The sequence below is a fragment of the Hesperophylax consimilis genome, chromosome 14, assembly GCF_061612785.1.
Source record: "Hesperophylax consimilis isolate HC1 chromosome 14, BYU_Hcon_1.0, whole genome shotgun sequence".
Lineage (NCBI taxonomy): Eukaryota > Metazoa > Arthropoda > Insecta > Trichoptera > Limnephilidae > Hesperophylax > Hesperophylax consimilis.
Window position 1 is genome coordinate 25737378 of NC_142849.1, and position 12658 is coordinate 25750035.

The window sequence follows — 12658 nt, forward strand, 5'->3', positions numbered from 1 at the left end:
AAAACAACATTAAAATAAAGATAAATTTAAAATAAAGATTAAAAATTAAAATATAATTATAACACTAAAAGAAAAATATCAAACGAGAATGTAAATCGGCATTTATAATGATATATGTGTTTGTGCGTGTTGCGTGTTTTATATATTTTTTTTTTATTTAATTATGCCTTTTCCTCAATTTTCAAATATGAATGTTTCTGAAATGTTTCAATAAAATTTACTGCCCACGGAAGATCAAATTCCTGAGAGGTTCATTTACTACTGTCAGATTTTCCATCCTTGCTTTAGTAACACGGGGTACAGTTTTAAAGAAGAAAAAAATGGAAAACAAATGAAATAATATTATATCGAAACAAATTTTTAGAGTTACCTTGGGAGATGATCTCCCCATCCAGTGTCCAGTAGTTAATTGACCTGGGGAAGGCTTCTGAGTGACACTCCAGTGACATTGTTTCTCCTTCCCTTGCGCCAATCAGCTGATTCTGGATCCACACCATTGGCGGAACTTAAAAAAATAATACAAATTAGTATATTTTGACATTAGCTTCAAATATATACACCGTGCTTAACTTTCATGCCATGAACCTTTGGGGGATTGTTATTCATGATAATCTAAGAAAAAAATCAAAACAAAGTTTTTTGAACAAGCAATTGTAATAACCAAAAAATATAATAAAAACTATCACTGAGTGAATACTCAGCTTTACTTTTGGGAGTAATGCACGTGTTCGGATACAAAATGGCCACTCTCATATTTCAAATATAAATAGAACAGCTGACCTAGTGGGAAGAAATATTTTTATTTAAAAGAAATGCAAACATTCTTGGGTTACTAATAACCTATCAATATTTTAAAATCTCCTACTATCACCACAGTAAGCGATAAATTTTGCTTGAAAAATGATGGAGGACTTAGCCAGCTGAGGAATTTAACTCACGACGCCTGGGTAGAACCCAGACGCGATGCCTACCTAGCCACTGACCGGTCATTATAAAGGTGTGTTTTTACGAACGCTTTATGAAACACACAAAAATAAGAAATTGATTATTATTTTTTGTACATTTACGTGTACATTTTTTGGAAAGTTTCTCGGTTTGAGCGTGGATCACGATGTATAAGGCTTTTTCAAATAATTAATTATTTGAAAAAGCAAAAAGAATTATAGCGGTAGGTACTCTCAGTATCGCCCTGTAGAACGCCATTTAGAATCGAAACGTCGCTTGAGATGCCTTTAGCCATGAATGGTAACTAGATCTGAATAACCAAGTAGGTACCTACCAACCTTCCTCTTTAACATCTCCTTCCCTTCATGGGATGCCATAGACATCACTGGCTCCAGATAGTACGAACAGTTGTACATCTACATTTTTAAATAGTTTAAGAGGCTTTACCCATGTTACATAAAACAAATTTTTCACGGAGGCACAGGTTAACAATTAGGTGAGAATCGAACTTGAAATTTTCCTACACTTATTAATAATAATAATAACATGGCATTTATATAGCACAGTTTAGCGTCATTTTACTTAAAGTGCGCAGTGTTTCAAGTTCAAGTTCATAGTTGAAACACTACGCTACTTACGTCGCGGAAGATTATTTCAGAAATTCACAAACTCTAATCAAGAAACTCATTTTTACAAATCATGTAAAAATGAACGATTTTGCTGTGGGTAACTAAAAGTTAAACTAGAACGAAATTCTAAAACATACACACAAACAGTAAATAATTTTATAAAATTTAGTTTGTTAATAGAACTTTATTTGGCTGGCTCGATGCCATGACATGAAACTTAGTTTTACTTAGTTTAACTTTCTTAACATCCACACGAACCTCCCAACAGCAAACTCAGTTATCCAAGTTAACTTACCAATGAAGTTTTATTGCTAATTTATTTATTTATATTTTTCTGCGAATCAATCAACACTGAGAATAATAAGAGATATGGGTAATGCAACAAGAGTTGACGCGAATATTGCGCCCATTTATTGGCACAGATGCATTGGTTGCATATGACATTATGTTTCTAACTGTTATTCGACTTCATGTAAGGAAATTCTAGTTAAATTGAAAAGAAAGTTTATTTTTAAAATAAAACAACTTTTCACGTTCGATGAATTTACATAAACTTATTTTCTGTCCTCTTTTCGCTAAAAATGTAAGCAAGACAAAATGCTGTTTCTCAGTGACGTTAGGCAAGGGTATAACCGCTGTAAATCATGTGCATTAATATACACATAGGGTAGTATACACTCTCAGAACCAACCTGGTGAAAAAACACTGGGCAAAATCGATTTAGTCATGTTTGACGAAGAGATTTGAATCGTCATTTCAATTTTGTAGGCGGGTATGGGTAACACATTGGATAACACCTCTGTCATAGGTCACCTCAAGTGGTTCGCTACGTCAAGAGATTGTCCAGGACTTGGCGGCGAAAGCATCTGCCTGCAAACCCTTTGACCTCTCCAGTCGGATTCTCTCGACATATCGTTTTGAACTACAGTGAGAGGGATGGATTCATACGCCCATCTCTCCGGATCACACTCACCCTCAGATTTCCTCCAACCCCTAAAACAGTTTTCCTTTCCAGAACTTTCTCTCCTTCATTTCCTTAAAAGAGCCTCCATACCAGCATTTCCAAAGATGAAAAGGCTCTAAGGTAATTTATTTTCCCCAAGGCCTCCTTTATGGAGTCAACGGAAAAAATCCTGGTACCTCATAACCTTCATCTTCAATAGACCCTATATTTGGATTTCAGAGTTCCACTAACTCGGAGCAGTTGGCACATTTTGTGCAGTATCCACATTAAATAAAATAAAATTATAATTGTGTATTGTTTGGTTTAACTTCTATTGTGTCACCTATTTGCACTATTTAGTGAGTATTTGGTATGTAATTTGGTTGTACTCACAGTGCACGATGAGGGTTATCCTCTTGCTGACTGATGGTGGAACTCCATTCGAGGCTATGCAGAGATAGCTGCCCATGTGAAGGCGGTTCACTCTCACCATGTGCAGGACACTGCCAACTGCTGATGGCTCCATAGACACTGCTGTAACATTCATCGTACTTCAATATCCATAGCTGTTGATTACCTTCAAACACACGATCTAACCGGTTATTCTATATCCCACAATCCAAAACTATTTTTACACAACATTCAATTTTTCAGGAATTTTCATTAAAGGAATTGCACAACAAATAAAATAACATATTTTTATTTATTGATATTTTCCATTTGTCCACTGGTCAATTTACAAAATTCATAATAGAAAAAATTAAATAAAATTTTTAATTACGAACTCCTGCGGTGTATAAGGTCTTTAATTTATTTTTTATCATTTTCATTAAGTTATTTTAATTCTTTAGTTTGTTTATCTTTGATCATTTTCATTATTTTATAAATTATGTATTTTTTTCATTAGCATTTTTATATACCTTACTCTTTCCGTCTATATACTTTCAATCTGTGTTTTTTTCTATCAATTTCACTTCATATTTTTCTTTAGTCATTTTTTTTACCTGAATCTTATGGGGAAACTTAACTAGTTCATGTAACCATGTCACACTTAATTTTGTAATAAATTATTTATAACTGTTTGTTTCCACAAAAAATTTCAAATAAAATAAATTCAAATGACACAAAACTGTGCACTAAATCAGAATTTTTACATATTATTTACTTAAAACGGTTGCGAATAAATTGTCCTTTAAGGCTTAGACGCACACGTATGGATTACATAAAGTTGATGAAGAAATATATCTACAAAATAAGGCCGCACAACGCACCGAGCCATTCCCAACTAGCAAATAAGAGTAAAATAAAGTGTATACAATCTACTGATGTGACTATAAAAGTGTAATCGGGCCTTTTCACCACAATATTAGCCCTTTTTCCAGCATTACTCAGTTTCTTATCTTTTCCGATTTTATATCCGGGTTAAATCTTCCCCATAGGAAAAACTAAACCCTACCACACACTTTTCCACAAATGATCATCTAGTCAATCAACATTATGTAATTGCATTATATAAGCAAGATTAATACAAAACAATACAAAACAACACGTCAACTCACCAGAGATCAAATGGGAAAATAATTCACCGACTTCAGATATTTTCATATCAGAGGGTTTGGCTCGGTAGAACTCCTAACAGGGCCTATAAATCCTACTGATCCCTCAACATAAATATTTGAAAAATCTTTCGTTATCCTACATGTATTTAAAATGACTGATTTTTGCATTTTTATACATAATTTTTTTGATATATCTAATACGCCTAAATTTTTAATGAGAGAGATAGGTATAATGCCAGTAGCCGAAATAACGAATGGTAATATTTTTATACCCTCGGAATGCCAATGATATTATCAGTATTGTCCGTTTGAAATACGAATAACAAAAAGGATTATTATTTAATACAGCAAAAACAAATCTTTTAGGTAAAAGGGTGTAATTTTTTGTATGGGAAATTAAATATTCTTCTATGGAAAAATATTTTAGTATCGGAAAAAAAGTTGTAGTTTCAAAAAATTTACAAAATAATAATAATTAAGTCAAAAAGTGAATCTGCCGACAAGAAAAAAAATACCAGGAGAACAGAAATATGATAAGGTATTTAGAATTGGTTATTATTATAAACATTTATCGCCCAGCGACAGTAGATGTTAAAAATACATAACGACGAAACCATTTACACAGTGTGTCCGGGGGTAAAGTGCGCTTACTTCGAGAGGTGATTCAACATAATGGTAGAAGTAAAAAATATTAATAGCTTTTTCGAAATTCCAAGGTTTATGTTCAAAATATTACACGAAATAATAATAATACACAAAAATATTTTTCCATAGAAGAATATTTATTTTAAATTAAAAAAAAATAAACGTTTTTTACCTAAAAATTACATTAAGTCATTGAAATTTTTATAGAATCATATGGGATTACCCCCCAAAGTTAGCGCACTTTACCGCGGGACACCCTTTATTTCAAAATTAATGATAATTTTAGCCTGACTTATCACAAGTTTGAGCTGGTATTATTGATATAAACTGGTGTTATTTTAAGTAAAGAAAAAGCACAAAAAATGGAACCTTCAAAATGTCTCAATGGACAGAACTTTAAAGCAGTCAGTCAAATTGTCGTGATCATTATTATAAACTACTTTTTCTATTATTGTATTCTTTTTGAGTGCATTCTCAAATAAAACCGAGCAATTAACCTTATCAGTGAACCGGATAGGAGAACTCCGGAAGTGACGTTCGCTGTGTTGACAGGCCACTGGCCAGCCATGGTGTCGGCGGAAACAGGATGTAGGGGAAACTTAATTCATTCTGTATAGTATGCGTTCTAGCACTTTAAAATACCACGCAAACTCTGTATTCAATTCTTACTTAAAATAAATATCTTTAACCGGGCTGCGAAAATCTGGCAGTGTCGCATTTCGGCAAACTGACGCATGAGATTCCTAAGAACTAGAATTTTGATTATTTCTAATACATATTCTTTTGATTGACTGTTACAGAGTGAATTTTATAATAATTCCATTAAAGTGATAATATAAATGATTTATGCATGTGTAAGTAAATTTAAATCAAAGTTTATATTGCGCAAACAATGAATCCGAAATGTTTAAAATTTTTCATTAATATCTGGGAATTATTATTCTAATTTTTATTATTTATTTGTTAAATAAACAAAATGAAAGGTTTTTTTAATTCTTTGATGCAAATTCTCTTAATAAATACACTTACGAAAATTTTCTCGAGTTTTTTCACACTAAAAATAAGTCTTTCGTGTAAATAAATTCAGTACTGCGACTATTAAAATCTGAATTTTGACGAGTGATGTGGAATTTTGCAACGCGCTTTTTCACAGATATAATAAACATGTATGAAAGTGACGAAAGGACGAGCTTCATAAATATTAAGATGCATTATTACTTCAACAAATCGAATAAAATATACGTTAGTATACTTAAAGCATTGTTTTAACGTTCAAAATATCAACAAATCGTGCAGTGAACTACTAGAAAATACACGGTCGATTTCTTGGCACGTAGGGGGTTAAAAGTGTAAAATTAAATAAAAATTAATAAAAACTCGAAATCTTACAATCATTACCTTGGTCTAGCGGCTGGGGCTCGGCCGGTAGGGCTTCGCCCCCCTCGCGCCGCCAGGACAGCCGCGGGGGCGGGGAGCCCGTGGCAGCGCAGCGCAGCCCCACCGTGCCACCTTCGCGGGCCACCACCTCGCCACTCGTGGGATACTCCAAGATGTCGGGGGGCACTGTTGAAAATAAATATTTGGTTAAGTTACACTCTAAAAACCATAATAAAAGAAAGAATTACCTTTTCACTATTAAGGCGATGCCATACGTAGTAATGCAAAATCATGTGTTTTTTGTTTGAAAATTTGGTCGCCTAGAAATGTTTCAGATGCTTTAATTAAATACTGCGAGTAGGATACATCTTGGCCTTTGAATTAATCGAGTATTTTTTAGATAAATCTTTTTATAAGCTAAGAAAAAAATAATATATAAGGCCTATGAAAAATGCTTTAAAGTTCAAAATCTCCTACTTACAAACCCATTTTCGGTAATGATTTTATTGTTTAATATGGAAAATTAAGTTACTTATAAAATGATCGAAAAAAATTAAATATTTATCCCTGAACATCCACAAAATAAAATAAAAGGCGCTTTTTGGCCATGTTTTTTTTTTTTGCATAAATCAAAACAGGCGAATCGTGTTCAGCGGGAATTTAAACCTTATCGCCATCTACGTAAGGGTTGTTATTGATAGCGGCTCAATTTAAAATATTACACGACGTAGTGCATCGCCTCAAGATTCTTGACTACGAATCCAGAGGACGTGGGTTTGAATCATGGCAGTGGCAATTATTTATTTAATTACAATTATTAAGTTATTTCACAATTCATTGTTCTTACATAGTAATAAAGTGGCAGACACTTAATAATATTTCATTTATTTATTCATTATATTTTAGCCCTTTGTACATCTAAGTTTAGTAATGTTTAATTTGTTATTAATTACGTGCAAACATTTTTTCATTATTATTGCATTTCCTTTTTTATTATATGGCTCCTAAAATCTGTAGTGCAGATTTTATGGTTTCTGGCAGCGCATTATAATATTGTATTCATTTGTACAGTAAACTATTCTGTGTATTGGATTTGTCCTTTTTTGGTGGTCTAATTTTGTTGCACGTTCTCGCTTTATGTTTGTGAATGTCCTTATTGTACATAATTTTATTTGAAGGATTTTTGAAATGGGATTGTTTATTATTTTGCGCATAAATAACATCGTGTTCAATGCCAGCATTTGTTTCACTGTTAGCCAATTTAGTTCCTTTTGGAGAATATGAAGAAGAAGTCGTGGACAACCGAGGACGATACGGGACGTTCTAACAGAAGGATATGTATGAGACGATGCAAGAATATGACTGAGGCAAGGATTTTATGCCAAGACCATGTTATTTGGACGCCAATGCCTGTGGGAAACATCGTGATGTTAGTTAGAGTTATTTAGATACTCTCAGTATTTCACTAATAAAAGACCACCATTAAGGATCGAGGCGTTGCTTGAAATGGCTTTAGCAGCGTTTGTGATCAGATTTGAATAGCCAGATACTTCCCAACGTTCCTTTATCCCATCTTATTTCTTTCCTCACCCCCTTCAGTAACACAACAAACCCGAATTAAGGATGCCATAGTCCCACCAGCTCCGGAGGGTTGAAAGCTCTTAAGTTTTTCCTATCAGATTTTTTTTTCAATTTACGGAGATATTTTTTAAAATTTATAGACAATTTCTAGATAGACCTCCCAGATACAAGATAATTTCTATGAATTCCTTTAATTTTCCCTTTCTACGCGTCCATTAACGAGATACGAATTCTTTCAAAAATGTACCGCAAACCCCACAATACGAGATAAGCCGTATTTAAACACACACTTTGTTTTGTACTGGAAAAGTAACTCGGGGTGGTACGTTCATTATTCCATTACCAAACAAAACCACGCTCTCTGGGTAGGCAAAATAATGTGATTGTGATCGCGTGCGTGAACTGAATGAGTCGTAATTTCTTAGTTTTCATATCACACGTCTGCCTTTTTTGCAGTGGCTGAATTTAACCCGGCAAAAATATTGTATTTTAATACACACAATATTAATTAAAAAAACGTTATTGGTTTAATTAAAAAAGATTCTCAACGATATTGGTTAAATTAATTGGTAAGTTTTTTTAACGTCACCGTGGTTATTCAATCTATACATGGATAATTGTATGCAAGAATTGAAAGAGGTGGGATTGGGCGCGAATTTGAATAATTTTAAAGTATTTTTTTTTTTTTTTTTTACAGTATTACCGCACAAGAGTCCCAACTGCTCCCGTCTGGAGCCAGTGAGACTATGGCATCCCCAATTGGGGTATGTTGTGAGGCTGAGGGTATTGGGGAGGGGAGGGAGATGGGGAAGAGGAAGGTGGGGAAGTACCTGGCTATTCAGATCTGGTCACCAAACACGGCTAAAGCCATTTCAAGCAACGTTTCAATTCTGAATGGTGGTCTTACACCAGGGCGATACTGAGAGTATCTTCCACTCTGGAACGTGCCGCAAATATACTATATATTAATTTTAAATTAATTAATTGTGAAATAACACAAATTAATCAAATAAAATTTATTTGCGCACGCCGGGTTCGAACCCGCGACCTTCGGATCTGTAGTCAAAAGCGTATACCACTAGACCACGCCGGCCGTCTGTCACCTGTTGCATGCTGATGATACGGTGCTGATTGCTAATAGTATAGATGATCTACAGTCTCTCGTGTCTAGGATGAACGAAGTATGCATGAAGAATGAGTTGATGAGGAATGTAAGTTATTCTAAAGTAATGGTGTTTCAAAGAGAGAGTACGAAAACAGAGTGTAATATAATTGTGAATGAGGAATACTTGGAGCAGGTGTATGAGTTTGTGTATTTAGGAAGCATGTTTACGAGAGATGGGAAGGCTGACAGAGATATTGAAAGAAGGGTAAATGCAGGTAACTCCATTAATGGAGGACTGAACGCCGTTGGCGCTAGCAAAAAATTGTCCAAAGAAGCGAAGTTAGCAGTCCACAATGGAGTGCTGGTACCTACCTTGATGTATGGAAGTGAGGCATGGAACTGGCAAAGAAAGGATGAAAGTAGATTAAATGCTGTTGAAATGAGATCCCTGAGGCGTATGTATGGTAAAACCATGTTTGATCGTGTGAGGAACGTGGAGATCCGCAAAGAGTGCAAGGCTGGTGTAAGCGTAATGAGTAAGATTAAGAAAGGGACGCTTAGATGGTTTGGGCATGTAGAGCGAATAAGCGAAGATAGGAGTGTAAGGAGGATATATGATGCAAATGCGAATGGTAGCAGAAGTCGGGGACGACGGAGGAAGACATGACACGATCAAGTGAATCAGATACTCGAGTCAGCCATGTCAAGAGTCAGAATAATAGAAGAGTATGTATGAGACGATGTATGAATGTGAATGAGGCAAGAAGTGTGTGCCAAGACCGAGTTGTTTGGCGGTCCGTCCTATCTGACTACCCCTGCGGGGAAACGGCGTGATGGTTAGTTAGTTAGTTAGTTAGTTAGTCATTATATCCTTTTGTATGGGTCAAATGTATTATTCTTCTTTCGTGTGGTGGGGGGGTCAGAGGAGGACATCTAGGTCTGCGAGCCAGTCTAGGGCCTCAGGCGTCGCCAAGTGGACCTCATCAATCCCGCCGGGGAATGAATGGAGCGGGCATTCGTTGACCACATTTTATCATTTCCCCTTGGCCGGGAGACCTATCGGTCTCGGGCCCCTTAAACAGCGGCATACTTTGTAGTTGAAGGAGAACCTTATTATATTTTAAAGTACATTTTTATTTATAACTAGCTGTACCCCGCTGTGCGTTGCTGTGGCTCAGTCTGGGTGCAGATAGAGAAACAATAGCGCGTGTTTGCATTGACTTCCAACAGATGGCGCTGTTTTTTTTTTTAAACAAAACATTTTTGCTAAACATATGAAGTGTTTTTAAAAAAAGCATTCGTTTTCCGTGACTGGTGATATCTATATAATATTATGTATATAAAAACACACGCGTATTCGAATGCAACGTTTTGTCAACATTTCAAAGCACCTGGTGAAGAACTTTCGGAGATATAAGATTTTGAACAAACGTTAAAATTAACATTTTTATTTAAATAGATTACATTAACAAACGTAGTAATCGAATTATAATAGTATATTCACAGACCTTCTCAGGCATTCAAGTTCCGAGGCAGATTGTTGCTTGTTGTGATAGTACTATTTAATATTTTTTGGAATTCTTCGTCTTCCCGTTTGTAGACTCCACCTTCAAGTGTGTTGATTTCCTCATCTACATGTTATAAATTTTAACGTGGTTTTATCGTGCATCTTAAATTAACGTAAAAAGCATAAAATAACATTATATAATTAAACTTAATCACGTATCACTTTTAATGTATCGCCAATTAAATAAAATTACCCAAGGAGGAAAGGGATATTGGCAAGAAGAAAGTTAATAAGTACTTTTTTTAAATAATATCATGTTGAAAAAAATATTAATTTTAAGATTTTCTAACCTGCTGTCTTTGGCATAGAAGTTGTCAAAGTCATAAGATATGAAGTAAAATGAGCAAACTCAGAAACGGTACAACATTCATTTGTAATAATAATAAAACGTACGTAAAACTTTATGAAGAAAAACAGTTCATTTAAATAATGCGGTTTTATTTTTCCTCCTGCTACGTTTAGTTCGCATAAAAGTTGGCATAAAACGTAATATTTACACAGTTTTAAGCTCTTTCGCGCAGCTGCAAAACAACCGAGTCAGATCTTCAAATCTTATAACGAATTTGATGGACCATTTTACTATTGTAAACTCATAAATGAGAGTAGTTTAGTTTGGGTCGGAGAAAAAATTATAGTGAAAAATTATCAGTAAAATATTACTTCAAATTTTAATGTAGTTTTTTGTTGGAATTAGCAAAGCATCCGGATTACCATTTTTTTTATCTTCACATAATATCGACATTACAAAGTTATTTACTAAACTTACGCTCTGTAGAGCTTTCGCCTGCTCGATGATGCACTTATACTTCTGTTGATCCGTTAATGTTTGCCTCCTACAAATCCGTCTCTTCCAACCATAGAAGAGTTTTCTATATAGGTCTTGGTCTGCCTAAAGGCATACCGCAAGATTTTACCGCGAGTATATAGGACATAAACATTTATACATTCTTTTTCTAATAATATTTTTTTTTATTCGTTTCAATTGTGCATCTTCATACGGGTTTATTAAAATAATTTCTCCTTTTTAACTTAGCAATTGGCGTAGGTACTAAAAGTCAAAATTTAAAATACCGTCTCATCGACCTGATTGAAGGATTAACAATAGACGCATCCCTCTAATGAGCAAGTATAGAATCAATAAAACCAATTCATCACATTTTCCATAACACTATTATAACTCACCCCTTTGCCTCGCAGCTCTAACAAAAACAACCCTATGAAACAAAGAGCATGCATACGAAGAAAACAAGCAGAGGGTAGCACGAGTAGTGCTCAACGTGATTTATATTATTTTTTATTTGCTTATGAAAAAGTGGATCAACTGCGAGGCCATAATAATAATATGATTGTACAGAGCTCTGTGGAGCAATGTGGTGTGGTATTATTTGCCTGAGTCTAGAAAAAACATCTATGGAAAATACACAAAGTGGCACCGAAAAATATTCTGTAGAGGGATATTTTTATTTTATGCACACGTTTGAATGTCAAAAAATGATCGATGTTTAAATTTTTTTCAACATAACAACTAATGATGCGTAAAGACAAGGCGACGAGTTGTTAATGACGTGTAAAGATATTCATTTTGAGTATGCTTCTAAGTTTTTTTTAACTTCGTTGCTTTTATATGTAGAAATAGATTTCTCATTTTCAGTATATTTAAAAGTAAAGCATTTAGGTACTGGATTAAAATTCAAAGAAAGTAACAAAACTATTCAATACATATTTTTAAGAATTTATTAGTTGTCATTATTTTATAATTTATCGTGTCAAGGTCGAGAGAAGAGCAATTAAAAATTGATTATTCGTTTAATTATAATGGCAGTCATAAATCGAAATAAATTCCATCTACACTTGTGAAACTATGAATTATATATCATCATTGAAAGGTCATCTGGACATTTCAACGTGGTTGAAATCTTCAGCACAAGTTCTTTAGACTCGTTCTTGTATTCACTATTGAAATAATCTTCTGTGTTCTTTGTTTTATCCCTCCTACAACATGGATCTCTTCAGAGATCCTCTATTCCTCCGTTCCTCAAAAATATCCTCCACACTGTATCTCCAAAGATATTAAAAAACTTAAGTTGTGCCATGAAGAACAGTTCTTAGAATGATTACAGAGGAGCAGCATAGGATTAAGTTATATGATCAATCAGTAGCGAAATAATTACATCGCACCTATGCAAATGCCTAAACACTGATATAGCCATCTCTCCGTAATCTCTCCTTTCCTCTTTTCAGTACAGTGCGGTGCTGATAATAATACAATAATGATGTAACTTTTTTATAGTGGAATAACTAAATAGG

The 12658-nt window shown here is 34.3% G+C and overlaps 1 protein-coding gene across 1 annotated transcript in view; it reads right to left on the reverse strand.

Annotated features, from left to right (window-relative positions):
* LOC149418107 (lachesin-like) overlaps window positions 1–12658 on the reverse strand; it is a 394668-nt gene that overhangs the window by 114171 nt on the left and 267839 nt on the right. The window contains exons 5-7 of the mRNA XM_089639892.1: window positions 6120–6284; window positions 2911–3051; window positions 371–505 (exon numbers count right to left, since the gene is read on the reverse strand). Coding sequence (XP_089496018.1) covers window positions 371–505; window positions 2911–3051; window positions 6120–6284 — 441 coding nt within the window. The remainder of the gene's footprint in view (window positions 1–370; window positions 506–2910; window positions 3052–6119; window positions 6285–12658) is intronic.